At 50.1% G+C, this 14,454-nt stretch overlaps 5 protein-coding genes and 1 non-coding gene across 6 annotated transcripts; 4 read left to right on the forward strand and 2 right to left on the reverse strand.

Annotated features, from left to right (window-relative positions):
• The first annotated feature begins 389 nt into the window (after positions 1 to 389).
• C8Q69DRAFT_35149 (hypothetical protein) lies at positions 390 to 1,917 on the forward strand. The gene is made up of 3 exons (XM_028627566.1): positions 390 to 760; positions 863 to 1,249; positions 1,317 to 1,917. Exons 1-3 carry the CDS (start codon positions 592 to 594, stop codon positions 1,424 to 1,426), a joined length of 666 nt encoding a protein of 221 aa, XP_028489407.1. The 5' UTR covers positions 390 to 591; the 3' UTR covers positions 1,427 to 1,917.
• A 1-nt stretch (position 1,918) lies between these two features.
• On the forward strand, positions 1,919 to 3,441 carry C8Q69DRAFT_35136 (CWC16 protein). Its single transcript, XM_028627565.1, has one exon. The coding sequence runs from the start codon at positions 2,200 to 2,202 to the stop codon at positions 3,286 to 3,288; it is 1,089 nt and encodes a 362-aa protein (XP_028489408.1). The 5' UTR covers positions 1,919 to 2,199; the 3' UTR covers positions 3,289 to 3,441.
• On the reverse strand, positions 3,442 to 5,208 carry C8Q69DRAFT_35170 (Phosphotyrosyl phosphate activator protein-domain-containing protein). The gene is made up of 2 exons (XM_028627567.1): positions 4,449 to 5,208; positions 3,442 to 4,393 (listed from the first exon to the last, which is right to left on the reverse strand). Exons 1-2 carry the CDS (start codon positions 5,081 to 5,083, stop codon positions 3,595 to 3,597), a joined length of 1,434 nt encoding a protein of 477 aa, XP_028489409.1. The 5' UTR covers positions 5,084 to 5,208; the 3' UTR covers positions 3,442 to 3,594.
• A 29-nt stretch (positions 5,209 to 5,237) lies between these two features.
• On the forward strand, positions 5,238 to 7,209 carry C8Q69DRAFT_452303 (hypothetical protein). The gene is made up of 2 exons (XM_028629557.1): positions 5,238 to 6,817; positions 6,887 to 7,209. The coding sequence occupies exons 1-2, from the start codon at positions 5,392 to 5,394 to the stop codon at positions 7,060 to 7,062; spliced, it is 1,602 nt and encodes a 533-aa protein (XP_028489410.1). The 5' UTR covers positions 5,238 to 5,391; the 3' UTR covers positions 7,063 to 7,209.
• Positions 7,210 to 7,390: 181 nt separating this feature from the next.
• C8Q69DRAFT_t18 lies at positions 7,391 to 7,499 on the reverse strand. Its single transcript has one exon. It is a non-coding gene; the product is annotated as a tRNA-Leu (tRNA).
• Positions 7,500 to 9,114: 1,615 nt separating this feature from the next.
• On the forward strand, positions 9,115 to 13,686 carry C8Q69DRAFT_452312 (viral A-type inclusion protein repeat protein). Its single transcript, XM_028629558.1, has 4 exons — positions 9,115 to 9,209; positions 9,449 to 12,890; positions 13,019 to 13,089; positions 13,140 to 13,686. The coding sequence occupies exons 2-4, from the start codon at positions 9,561 to 9,563 to the stop codon at positions 13,276 to 13,278; spliced, it is 3,540 nt and encodes a 1,179-aa protein (XP_028489411.1). The 5' UTR covers positions 9,115 to 9,209; positions 9,449 to 9,560; the 3' UTR covers positions 13,279 to 13,686.
• The last annotated feature ends 768 nt before the right edge of the window (positions 13,687 to 14,454 follow it).

Consider the following 14,454-nt stretch of genomic DNA (forward strand, 5'->3'; position numbering starts at 1 on the left):
AATATGCAGATCTATGGTACTATGCGAGTAGATCGGATCAATCCACACAGCACGGCTGGGACGGTTCCACAATTGCAAGCTGATATCATACCAATTCTTTCTTTCGCAGGCTGAACGATGATCGCACAACGACAATGTTGGCGTTCCGTTTCGGCCAGACCACGTGATGGCACTGACGTCAGACATGAGGCAACCGGACAACTCGTCCTTGTTGCTTTCTGTCGCTCACGGCCGTCTCTTTTCTGCGATCGAGAAGAACAAATTCACCAATGATGGCCACATGGTGGCTGTCGTGCCCCGTCCGGCCACTGCCCCTCCATCCTCTCGGAAAAGGGGAGAGACGCAGACGTCAGTGGGGGACGACTGACGTCGGTGAAGTCTTCGACTCGTAATGCCTGCTCCCAGTTCATTTCCGGACCAAACGTAGCGATATATTTTGGCCACCCCTGAATGATCTCCCTCTTGTCTCTAGGAATTGGCATTCATATGTTATCGGGTTTACGATTAACTATCCGGAAAATTACTTGTCTATCATCGTGATCTACTTTGAAGATACCCCCCTACCTCTCAGGTAAATAACAAAACATCATCATGGAGACTGTGAACAGGGCCATCGATACTGCGTCCCAGGCTATCTGGGGCGAGAACTCTTCTCAGTCGCAGTTGCAGCAGCAGCAGCAACAGCATGGTTCTGAGCCTCTGTCTGGTGTGTCTGGCAAGGGCACTGTTACCGATCCCTATGACGCTGGAAACCGTGATGGTACGTGTCTCATCCCATACTGAGGTTACGGGCAGAGGATTGATCCTCTTGCACGCTTCTGTTTTCTATCCGAATGATGCTAACTACCTAACCATCTTACAGAGCAACCCGCTGCTGCCACTCAGACCGGCGGTATCGACCCTGCCAATAGACCTGCTAGCTACGCAGCATCCGGCAATAGGAACTACCAGGCCTCTGGCTCTGAATATCCCGCTTCCGGCGTGCAGCCTGGCGATGAGGGTGATGCTTCTAGCAGCCAGAAGGGAAGAACCACTACTTCCGAAATGGACTCTACCACCACCAACCAGGGCAGCGAAGGCGACAACCAGTCATCGGAAAACACTTCTTCCGAAGAGTCCGAGAGTGCCAGACAGAATGTGAGCAAGGAAGCTCTGGAAGGACCCCAGGGTCCGCCCCCAGAGCACTACGACACCAACGGACTTGTCGGCGAGCCAAAAAAGAGCCGCGGCGTGGTCAATGACGGTGCTGGTAAGTGCTGAGAGAACCTTGAAATATATAGATATAGTGCGATCAATCTTTACTAACAACATCACAGAAATCCGCCAGGACAACCCTGCTTCTTCCAACAAGCCCGGAAAGGGGAACATAAGCGGAAAAGGAAGCAAGATAGCTCAACTGAAAGAGAAGCTACACGGACACATTTAAACCGTTTAAACTTAATGTTGCTTTTCTCTCGCGACTGAATGACACGCTACGATCTGTTTGTTTGCTTCATGTACTGTACATCTACTAATATGTTCCTGGTTGAATGTATGACGTCATTAAACTGAGATGAGATTCCTATTTGCTTCTTAAAAGACAATTAATATCTAGCACTGATATCTTTTAAGTATACTTCCTGGTTCCTTCGAGAAAATGCAGTCATGGCCAAAGATCTTAACAATATAAAAGCAAAGCCGGAATCGCTGCTTTTTGCCGGTCAATAGTAGTTAGTAGCACTGCGGGCGTGATAAGTATCTATATTCGCCGACGTTGTAAAAAGGATGCGCCTTACGCTAGTGTTATTATCAGGTCAAGCATATATATATATATACTACAATCTCATTTTCCTACTAGAATGAACCGAGCTACAATATTTGGCTTGTGCAATATATTAATAGACGCCAGCCACTGAAAATATCACGTGACGAGACACATGTACCATAGTTATTGTTCGCCGCCGAGTCAACCTCTTCGATGATAACTGTTCCGCACTTATCTGACAACACCCCACCACCAACGGCTCACTGAGGCTTTCCAGGTATCAGTGAGCCTGTCACTACTGTATTGTTAGTTGCAGATGTTAGGAACCGTGTGATTCTGAACCCCCTAGCCAAAATGCAGGGCTTTAGTAAGTTTCCCTGAATCCAGGCGAGATCAGCGTATTATTGCACGGATTTTTTGAGCTAATACTCTCTTTTTTTTCTTCTTATATAGATATGGGACGCTACGTCCCTCCCGACCAAGAAGGTCTAACGACAGGCAACAAACTCGCTGGAAAACATGCCCTTGGAGCACGAGCGCGCCACCTCCGCACGACAGGTGCTCTGGTCGTGCGATTCGAGATGCCCTTCGCAGTATGGTGCACGCACTGTCAGCCCGAAGCGATCATCGGACAAGGAGTGCGGTTTAACGCGGAGAAGAAAAAAGTCGGCAACTACTACTCTACTCCGATCTACAGCTTTCGTATGAAACATACTGCTTGTGGAGGGTGGATTGAGATTCGGACGGATCCGAAGAATACGGCGTATGTCGTTACGGAGGGTGGGAGGAAGAGGGATACGGGGGAAGATAAATTTACGGGAGAACCGGGGGAGATTCGGATTCGGTTAGGTGCGGAGGAGGAGGAAAAGAAGAAGAAGGAAGATTCGTTTGCGAAACTTGAGGGGAAGGTGGAGGATAAGAGGCGGGCGATGACGGAGTCGAGTCGTATTCTGGAACTGCAGAAACGACAGGCGAGAGATTGGGAGGATCCGTATGAGAAGTCAAGAAAGTTGCGCAGGACGTTTCGGACGGAGAGGAAAGAGCTTCAGAAGGCGGAGGGGATCAAAGAGGCTCTGAAGGATAAGATGAGTCTGGGGATAGAGATTGTCGATGAAACGGAGGAAGACAGAATGCGTGCGGGCATGGTGGACTTTGGAGCAATTCCAGATCCTTCTCACGCAACTCGGACGAAGCCCATGTTTGCGATTTCCTCCTCGCCTCATGGCCGAAGTTCTAAGTCCTTGGACCATGGGAAGAAAGGGAGGAAAACCAAGGCTGCTGATATTGCTACAGAGCGCAAAGCCTTGCTCCGGAGCGAGCTGAGTGGTAATACCCGCGCTGCCCTGGATCCTTTCTTAACCGGAGAGAGTGTATGGCGGCCAGAGATCAAGAAACGAAAAGCAACAAAACAGAATGGTGGTGGTGGGAATATGGAGGGATCTGCTAAGCTGTCTCCTGATAATGGTCAAGCGATCTCAGAGACGTCCGCAGAGCGCAGTTCAGGCATGCCAGCACTCGTGGATTATGGTTCTGATTCGGATTGAGCAGAGTGGTTTACGGCGTGTTCCGTTTGTTTTTGTTTCCTTGCATGATACCCCGGATCGGATGGAGTCGGTTCTGCTTTGAGTGCATATGGGATTATAGGTTGAACTGGCATTTTATGCTGCGAATGAGTCGTTCATGAAGCCTTCCGTCAGATCAGATACCCTCCTTTGGATATGCCAACAGTCATCTATGCGGTGTCTACACCAATAGAAGTGGCGTTTCACATGGACAGGTCATTTGGGCTATGTACATTATAGAAAATTCATGTAGACATTACTGTTGCCTATATTGTTGAGAAGAATAGATCAAGACTTAGCCCACGGAGCTCTCGTTGGCATATCACCCGGATCATCACGGGAGTTGGCTGGAGGCTGGTCTCGAGCCCATGGAGCTCGTGTAGGCGCCATCGGTCCGGGTGGCATCCGGGATGTGTCTGGAAGAATCGGACCTGTGCCAGCGGCCGGAACAGATGCTGGCCCTCTGGAAGCCGCCCAGGGCGCAGCCGTGGCTCCGATCGGTCCTGTAGATTGCGAAGCCCAAGGCGCCCTGGCGCCGTAATCAGTGGAAGTCCCCGGAGCCTGAGCTAGCGTGCCTTCTGCAGGGCGAGCTTGAGGTCCCGATGTAGCGTGCACCGTTGATGGAGGAGGGGGAGCATTGGGATCCTTTTCCCAGCTCAAGAGTGAACCGAAGGGGAAGTGCTGTACCACGGGAAATTTGGAAAGAACTTCCGCGTTATACATCTTGATCATGCCTTTGTTAATTTTAGCCCATCCCGCCTTGATACCGGAGATATCATATAGCATAGGACTGTGCTCCCAAAATGGTCCTCTCTTGACATCATATATGAACCCGATGGCAGAAAAATACATGTTAGTCTTTCTCTCTCTCTCGACGACAGCGGCCTTTGCGACTCCAGAAGGATCCGGGGCATCAGGTAATGATCCTTCCACTGGAGTCTGATCGGTCTCTGTTATGGCAGGGGAAAGCTGCGCTGAACCAAAAATGTAGGGAATAAAGGAATGGTCATCCAGACCCCATACACCGTGGGATCCTGCTGGCTCGAGTGTATAAGTCTTTATAATCGTTCGAACAAGTTGAAGGTACCTAGGCAACCGACATGTTAGCATAATTCCTGCATGTTGATTTACGAGTAACGTACGGTTCTATCACTCCAAGGACGATGCCTCTTTCCTCGACTCCCTGGCTTGCTTTGGGGAACCCGTTGAGCTTCCATATACAGGCCAAGAAAGCCAGGAAGCTCAATTCATGTCCACTTCCATAGTCAAGTCTTTGCGGGCTTCCGAAACTTCCCAGGAAGTAAGGTATCAACTCAACTTTAGCTGATGGAGAGTCGGGTTCAGTGTTTTCTGGCCGTAGTACTTCCGGCCATAAGCACTCGTCCAGAAGATCCGAAGCTCGACTCTCCACGACCTGATACCATTTCCTAAAACTGATATTTCCGAACCGTCTGGGTCCTTTGTCCGGAGGAGTTTCCTGGAGGATTTCCTCGAGCTTTTCCAAAAGTAACTGCAGCCGTCGGACGGGTTCTGAGAACTCCACTGCGTCTGAATTGAGTGGCCACGTCTGTACCGTGCCATCGGGCAGTTTCGAAGGAAACATCGATCTATTCAATTGCAAAAGGAACGTCATCGTGTCAGTGTAAGCTTTGGTGGTTAGGAATGTCGAGACGTCCTGGCCTTCGTGGATCTTTTTGCTGGGCTCCACGAAGGAATGTCTCTGAGAGGTCTGCAGGGTCTCAAGGACCCTAACAGAGGCTGCTCCATCGAGAGCCATTGTAAATAAACTACCAACCGGCTGCAAGATGGTAGTGAGCTGCGGTGCTTTCAAGTCGTCGAGTTCATGAACAATGGACTATCGAGGTGGGGTGATGGCGGGGAGTGCTTAAACTGGCGGGAGAGCTTGTCGCGCTTCTCCACCATAGCTCGACTTTCTCTTTGCTCCGAAACACCGCGCGACCCCTGAGGCTGTCCGACTTCTCGCTTACTGCGTACTAGTTACCCAGTTATGCGATGCAAGCCGCGCCTGGCTTCATTGACACGGTGCCCTCTGTGCACGCCGGGCTTTGATGTCCCTGGGTGGTCATGGCAGGTTCCAACCACCAATCCTATCGACGAAGAAAACGGGATACCACAGGCCGTACGGTAGACCTGCTGAACGGTCTCACTGCAGGCGATACACCCCCACCATCGTCTCCTCGCAGTATTCTTGAAACGCCGCAATCGACGGATGCCAGACAGGCTAGCCCAGGGGAGGATCGTCATGGCGCTAAACCCGGAGCTTCTAGCAATGAGTCTGCTGAAGATGGAGATGCTGAGTCCAGCCATGGATCGGACGCAAGTGATTCTGACGATCTCCCATCGATATCGAAGATATTTGAACAGAGGGAAAGTGAGTCTGAGGGAGCCCTGACCGCCAACGATCACGAAACGTCGAGTAGCGATTCACCCGCCTATGTCGAATTGCTCCCACCTTCGTATGTCAGCGACGAGGAGGAAGAGAGAGAAGAGGAGAAACAGCAAGGGAAATTACAGCCATTAGTGGAGGTTGCAGTACCAATCTTGTCAAGCCCCTTCGCATCGTCACCTAGCGCAGATTCGCAATCTTCCGAACAAATGGACACGGAGATGAGAAATGCAGATGAACAGTCACGAGAAGATTCAAGTGCCGAATTGGATGGGGACGCCGCCGAATCGGCCAGTGGCTGTTCTGATAATGGATTGGAAAGGTCGGCATCGACTCCAGAGGACACCCCAGATCCCTTATTCCTTGAGGCTTCACAATTTCTGAACTTAGAGGACAGCTGGTCGATCCTAGTCCAGCGAGCACCCCAACTCGGTGACTTCGCAGAAGACAGAGATGCCAGCCGCTTTGAGAACATCAACGGACTTTTGGAAGAATTGCTTCAGTTATACCCTGATCCTGCGAATGAACATTTCAACGGCCATCGGGTTCCATCTGATGCGGCTCACAATCTGATCCAAGCGATTTTTGATGAGGCGATGGGATTCCTGAACAAAGCCTGCAGAGATGCGAAGAACCTGGACGCTCAAGGCTCCAGGGCTAGAAGAAAGTACCTCTCTGCGACAGATCTAGTGGATGCATTTGAAGCCCATGTGATCCCAGCGCTCACTTTAGCTACTTGTATGAGCTTACGAGCCCACTACGTTGATGGCAAGCTCCGTGGACTTGGAGACCTTATGCACGCATTGAAAGTTCTGTATAGACTCTGTGAAAGGATTTCCAACTTGCGTACGGAAGGCTGTCTTGATTGCTCGGCGCGTAGCAGATTTCTTCTCCGCCCTGTTAAGAGAATTCTTACAGCCCTCGAATATGAATCATCCGGGCGACCGCCGCGCGCAGCTCCTCCGCCTAAAAGGCGACGCTCGAATACTCCGGAAGTGATAGAATTGGACAGTGATGGGTCCATCAGCCCCGTTCGAGGCTCTCAAGCAAGATGGACTCATCAGGAGGGTGAAGCTCTCCTCGACGGGCTCAAGCTCTATCAAGGTATGTTTAGACCATATTTCCGGAGAACAAAGGACAACGAAAGTAATATTCATTGGGTGCTACCTGAAGGTCCGGATCGTTATCGTCAGATCATCAAGCATTATGGACACAGGCTGAAAGGGCGGACGGTAGCAGACCTACAGGCGAAGGCTCGAGAGATCCGTGACAATTACAGACCGGGGATCCAAGAACAGCTACGGAGTCACCGGGGCCAGCAACAGTGGGCATGGCTGCTGAGTGTCTAGATAGGTACATGAGATATTTGAAGCGTTGGTATTTACGCAGGATGTATGGAGTACTTCTTGGGCTCAGATAGGTTTGTTTATTTATATGCCGTTTAGGACATGGCTTCATAGAATCGCATCATTACCGATCAATTATATTTATCCGTGGTAAAATTAAATTTCAGGAACGTAAAAACATACGAAGTCAAAGCCTTCTGACACTTCGCAATAAAAGATTATACTTAGTGACCTGATAGATAATATAATAAAAACAATGTAGTAGTAATCGTACTAACATAGTTAACAGTAAGATAGAATTGACAAACAAAAAAAAAAGAGCAAAAAGTTATGACAAGGGTGGGATTCGAACCCACGCCTCTTGCGAGAAATGAAACCCCTTGTTCAGGGAAGCTTCTGAAGCTTGAGTCATTCGCCTTAGACCACTCGGCCACCTTGCCATTTGATATTATTCATCGATCTGACCATGACTGATATGGAGCTTTTTCCTCATGATATCAAGACCGTCATCACGGCGTGAAGCATGACTCAGGAATTATAGGATGCAAATAACGACATATCTGCCGTGTGCATATCGTTCTTGGGCGATAGAAAAGAGAAACTATCGAGATAACCATTCTATAGTGTGTGAAATGTGCGATTATACCGTAGTTACAACCTTGAGAGTATGCACTTGACAACTAAAACTGAATATACAGTAAAACCTGCCTATAACGAATCATTTTTTCCAGGCAGTCTAATTCGTAGTATAGAGGATTCGTTGTATAAAAAGTGGGTCTGTATTAGTAATATACGGATTTTTAGTGAGATTTTCGAATAAATTTCCTTAATTGGTAATTAATGATTAGGTAATCACTGACTAATAAGGTAAATCTGTACTTTTCTATAACGAATTGTATGGGAAAGGTCTGAAAAAATTAATGAATTTCGTAGTAGGAAGGAATAACGAATTTTGTATGGGAATTTGAATTTGACACGGTGTCAAATTCGTTGTGTAGAGGAATTCGTTATATGCGGTATCGTTATAAAAAGGTTTTACTGTATTATTATTGGTCAGTTAACTATGTTGATGGCCCCCTGATTATCTAATCTAGCCTCGCCTGTCCCATTTGTGGACTAGCGTGAGCCCAATGTTTTGGTCGTCCGATTGTCATAATAATAAGAATAAAAGAATAACAACATGATTCTTCGTTCTCAATAAAGACACAGCAAGTAACTCAGAAGTCCTGTATTCGAATGCTACATACTTACCCCCCCATGTCGGGCATCTGCAGAAGTGATGAGGGGTTGGAATGGAGGGGGAAGGGGACTAGAGACGACGCGCCTCCAATAATGATCTGCTGAGATGCCACGTCGGCAGTATCAGAGTATTCTCTGTCCTGTATCGCTGGAAGTATCTGACGATCTCGTATATCTCAGCCATTGTATGTACATACATAGGTATATATGGCCTTCTCCTCCAGGAGTACTGTCACCGGGACACGAGTATCAAGTCGCGATAGACGTTAACGAGCTTCATCCGAACCTCTCGATCCTTGTACGCACCCTGAACTCCTGGGCTCCACCGTTCTGAACGTTGGCCTCATCTGCAATCTCCATCGCAGTTCTTCTGGAGCCACGCGGGCGACCGGCGTGCTCGACGGACTGTTTTGGCGTCGCCGCGATCGTCCCGAGGCGCGCGCTGGTTGGCCTCGAACAGAGAAACACAACGTTCGTTGGATCGTCGCATCTCCGCCTGTTGTCCGAGCTCCTTGCTCACCTTCTCCTTCCACCCCCTCCTCTTTTTTCTTTGCTGCGTGTTCCCCTGCCGGGTGTTTCGTCCATCGTCATCGCTGCTTTCTGTTTGTTCTCATCAACGATTCCGATCTCATCGATCGAGCCCCGGGCGACAACGTGGACCCTTGATCTCTCCCGCTCGTGTCCTGTCCGTGCGAATTGCAAACACGGGGCTGAACCGGCTTCTCTTTTTCTCGAACGGCCCAATCTCCGGACGTTGGACGGGCTCGGAGGCTCTGGAGCTTGGGTGACAAGTGAGCTGGCAAGTCTGGTGAGTTCTGGCTGCAACCTCCGCAATGACGATGGAAACACTGCAGGACAAGGCAGCGACTCCCATCGTGCTGCAACGCCCGTCAAGAAGCGACGGCCCAAAGGTAGTTGCCTCAGGGGCCTGTCGTCCTCGTTGGATTCTTCCAGCAGAGGATGTCAGCTTGTTGGAGCTTTCAGGCTGCCCGCATCGAGGAGTGTTCAGCTGACTGCGGGCAATGTTTATATACTATGCCGCAGTGGTTACCAGCAGCTGATTGTCCTTGACCATCGTCAATACTACTGTTGCTTCAATAGTCTATTATATTTCGTTACGGCCAAGTAGCTAATATCAAGTCTTGACCAGAATACCGCTTTTGCTTCCCCAGTCTCTTCTCACCCCGGTGCCTGCTTCCTCAGGCAGTTGATATCCCGCATACACCAGTAGAGCAATTAATTCTCTGCTCTTCTTGGACACCATGGCCTCTACGGAAGAACCGGTTGTGCCGACTGAGGCTCCTTCGGACCCCGTCCCTGCTATGGAGCCGGTTTCTGAGGATGCTCCCCCAGCGACCCCAGTTGAGTCAACCGTTTTCTCAGGTGAGGAATCGAAGTCCAGCCCGGAGGCTGCGAAGGAAAAGCTCGGTGATTCGCCTGCGAAGCAGAGTCCCACCACCGCGACTAAGAGACCGACTTCTGGGACGACTACCACCAAGCGCCCCGTAGGGTCTACAACCACGAAGTCATCGCCGACGACCAAGACAACCAATGGCACCACGCTCAGCAAACCACCCACTCGTCCTACTACAACGTCAACCGTCCGCAGAGCTCCCTCGACTGTCTCCACCACTGCATCACATAGGTCTCGAGCGTCGGTGAGCAGCTCAGCCGATGAGAAGACCAGGTATGTGGCCAGTTCTGGCGACGAGAAAAAAGGTATCTCTGGCGCTGCTAAGAGGATGTCTCTGGTTGGCACGGCGTCATCCAGGGCCCCTGCGAAGCCGACTACGTCCATGGCGGATCGCAGATCGAGTGTGGCCGCTCCTAGCGCGGAGAAGAAGACACTGTCTTCTCGGCCCAGTAGCATCAGCTCGAAGCCAATAACGAAGCCGACCACAACCACCACTCGTCCCGGCAGCACCACTGCGACTTCAAGGACACCGACGACTACGAAACCAACGTCAAGTACCGCCAGAACATCGACGACCGCTGATCCCAAGAAGAGACTCAGCACCGTGAGTGCATCTACGCTCAACAAGGCTGCCCCGGATGCAGCACAAGCTGAAAAGCTCCGGTCGTTACAGGCGAAGCTGGAGGAAAGTGAAGCTACCATTGCCAGTCTCAAGGCAGAGCTCGAGGTCGCAACCGAGAAGATAGCGACCTTCTCGAAGTCGGCTGAGGAGGGTGCACCTCAGGGAGAATCTTCAACAGATGAACTTGTGGCAGAGCACGCTGCTAAGATGGAGAAGTTGGCCGCTGACCATGCTGAAGAGCTGCGTGCCCTGCAGTCGAAGCTGGAAGAGGCGGAAACGAAACACAAAGAATTGGAAGAGAAGTCACTGCAAGACCTCGATGATGCGAAGAAGCTAGCTGGAGAACAGGGCGACTCCAAGACTGCCGAACTACTGGAGGAGCTGAAGACTTCCCACAAGGAGCAGCTTGAGAAGCTGGAAAAAGAATTGGCGGAGCAGAGGACCGCCGCGGCAGAAGCTGCGGAGCAGGTTGCGCGCCTCACGGAGGAACTGACTGTTCTGAAGATTGATTCCGAAAATGCAACGAAGAGTGCCCAGGAACACGAGGAAAGCGCTCTAGAGAGTCTGCAACGGGAGCTGAAGGGCCGTGATCAAGTCATCGATAACCTGGAAACCGAAAACAAGAAGTTGGCAGAGTCTAAGGCTCAGGAACTCGAGGAAGCTAGGTCTTCTGCCTCTGCTCTCGAGGAAAAGATCACCGCCCTGGAAGCCAAACTGGCTGAGGCGGAGGCGACCACCCAGCAAGGCTCGGACGAGACAAGCAAGCAGCTGGCGGAGAAGGAGACTGAGCTGACAAGCTTGCGTGAGACAGTCGATAAGCTCCAGGATGAGATCAAGAAGATCCACGAGGAGAAGTCTGACGAACTCCGTGAGAAGACGAGAGACCTCGAGCTCGCTCATGAAAAGGCTATCGCTGACCTTAAGGCGGAACACGAGAGCTCCAACACTGCTTTGGCAGCTACCCACGAGCAGCAGTTGCAGGAGCTTCGCGATGCTCTTAGCGGATCAACAGAATCTTCTAAGAAGGAAGCTGACGAAGCTCTCGAGGCTATCAAGGCCACTCATGCTGCGGATGTCCAGGCTTTGGAGGAGAAGCTCACTGCTGCGGAGCAGGCCTTGGCGGATGCGAAGCAGGCACTCGAGGACAGCAACCAGTCCGTTCAGACCGCTGCTGATCAGGAAATCAATGACCTCAAGGAGAAGATCGGTTCTCTGGAGAATCTACTTAGCGCGGAACAAACCAACATCAAGGCCCTCCAGGCAGATCTACTGAACAGACAGGAACAGGTCGGTGAGCTTCAGAAGGGACTGGAGGCACTGGATACGGATACGAAGGGCAAGGACCAGGAACACGAAGCCGCAATGGAAAAGTTGCGGGAAGATGCCGCCGCCATTGCCAAGTCGCTCGAAGAGCAGTTGCAGGAAGCCAACGCTACTGTGGAGAAGCACGTACAGGCTCTCGAGACTGTGAAGGCTGAACATGCCGCCGAGCTCGAGAAACTGAAGACCGAGCTTTCGGGATCCCACGAGACTGCCTTGAAGGAGCTCCAGGCTAAGCACGACGAAATGCTCTCTGCGCAAAGTGACCTTGAATCGGGACATGCCCAGCAGGTTGAGACTCTGCAGGCCGAACTGAAGGCTGCCCAGGAGGGTCACGCCGCGGAGATTGCTTCGTTGACTGAGTCGCATGAGAAGGCCATTGCAGACTTGAAGCAGGAGCTGGAGACGCAGAGCTCGAAGGCTGCACAGCTCGATGCTGACCACAGTAAGGTGATCGAAGAGCTCCTTGGCACACAGGAGGAGAAATTCTCCAATTTGAGGAATGAACTCGAGACATCGCACAATGACAAGCTGGCTGCTCTTCAGCAGTCCCACGATGCGACTGTCGCAGAACTGAACGAGCAACTTACCCAGGCTAAGACTGCAGCGGCAGACACTTCCGTGGTTGATGAACTGAAGAAGCAAATTACGGATCTCGAGGAAAAGCTCGTCAATGCTGAAAAGGCCGCAGCAGCTGCGGAGGATGTCTCCACGAAGCATATCACCGAGATCAGCGATCTTCAGAAGGAAAAGAGCGATCTCGAGGAGAAATACCAGGCAGCCGCTTCACAACTCGAAGACCTTCAGAAGGTTGTTGCCGACCAGCAAGCGGCCAAATCGGAACTAGCGGTTGTTTCAAAGCAGTTGGCCGAGGTTCAGGAAGAGCTTAGCCAGCTCAAGGCAGCGAACGAGAAGACGATTGCTGAGTTGGAAGAGGCCAAGTCCCAAAACCGCGAAATGGCCGACAAGGTCTCTGAGGGCGAGAAGCACCTCAATGACCAAATTGATAAGAACATGTCATTGCTCGAGCAGTTGGGAGAGGTCGACTCCGCCATCTCTAATAGTCGGAAGCGTGTGCGTGAGCTCGAGGCGGAGCTTGCGGCCCTCAAGAAGGACGATGTGAAGTCCAACGGTCTGGAGGCTAGTCGATGGGCAGCTCCCAGCGACGCGAATGGGGAAGACGCTGGTCCAGCCACAACGGAAGGTGAGGACCTTGGTTCTTCTATTGAAGGAACGGTGGGCTAGCCCCATTTTATGTCATCGTATCCTTTTCCTATGTCAAGCCTTGCCCATAGAGACCTATACCCATCTTCGTACTATTGATAACTTCCTCTTTCGAACGTTTTACTGATTGATGTCATCAGATGGCGAGCATTCAGGAGCAGCTTAAACAGATCCAATCCGCCAATGAAGACTGGTGTGACGAGCATAGACAGTAAGCATACACTCCTATTGACCGTTTGTAAATCACTAACCTTATTGTAGGATTGTCAATGATCTCGCCCAAGTCTCTGAAAAGACTTCATCGGAGACGGGGCAGCGCTCTCCCAACCCTGAATCTGGCAGTCTTGGTTCTCTTGGAGGACAGGACCCTGCTGGCACTCAGGAAGAGATCGCATCGTAATCGACTTTTGATATCTCGTTGTAGTTTATGCTGGATTGTGCCACGGGTGAACGTCCGTTTTCTTGGCCCTGTTGGATATGTGTACATCCCTCTTTGTGCATTGGCTATGCTCTGTGTATATTGTATGGCGCTCGGGATACCCTCAACGCTCCTGTCTTGGGAAGTGTCGTCGCCTCGTTTCCTTATTTTTCGGTTATTACCCCTTTTCTTATATATTTTATTAGTTCATTATTCTCAGTACTATTCCCCATCCGTTTTCATTATCCAGTGATTGCGCCTTTTCATATGTTTCTCTGCTGGCAGCTGGCGGTAGTTTGACTGATCAACACGTGAGATGGAAATGAATGAAGTATTAATGTGCCATTGTTTCTCACACTCATGTAATTATTCCACACAATAATAACTGGTGTAAGGATATTGTATGATTTTCATACTGCATGAACCAACCAGGTCCCTTCGTATAGATATTTTTAGCTGCCGGACTCCGCGGAATGACGTCACCGTAGAATCAACAGTGATCAGTGTCGACTGTGATAACAACAATAATAATACCAACGTTTACATAAGTTTAAATAGGATCGATTCTAACCTTAGGCAAGAACAGAGACTGAAATCAATATCTTCATAAAGTTCGTGCTAGATCAATGGATACCCAATCAAGTGGAGGGTCGGAATCGATCTGAGCTCATGTCCCTTGTCTGATATAGGAAAACGGGGCCAGTAATATGGATAGATAACAGTATCATTCCTCTTTATGAAAAGAAAAATTGCTGTGTATATAGTTCCTCGCGTGACTCTTTTACTAGTAGCATCGAGTGGGGAAGGACCAGTAAGTAAGCGCTAATGGCAAATTAATTTAAAACTTCGAGGAGAAGAGACCCACGTTTGTTTCGTTTCGAATTTGCAATGTTATGAATGTGATTGGAACAAGTAGAGATTTAGGTCTTGTCAGATCGGATCGAATATATGGGACTCTGAAGGGACGCTCTTGATTTGATATATGCATATTGATAGATAGCTCTTGCCTGTAATACGTAGTTGAAGCGTCAGCTCTGCAGGAAGCCATTCGACATAGATATATGGTATACTGTAGAGCTAGATATTCTATTAGTGAATGATATGTGGTAAATTTGCGAAGAGAAAGAAGAGCACGTGTGTTTAGGGATAATGGTCCTC

Source organism: Paecilomyces variotii (assembly GCF_004022145.1).
Source record: "Paecilomyces variotii strain CBS 101075 chromosome Unknown C8Q69scaffold_1, whole genome shotgun sequence".
In the NCBI taxonomy this organism is placed as follows: Eukaryota; Fungi; Ascomycota; class Eurotiomycetes; order Eurotiales; family Thermoascaceae; genus Paecilomyces; species Paecilomyces variotii.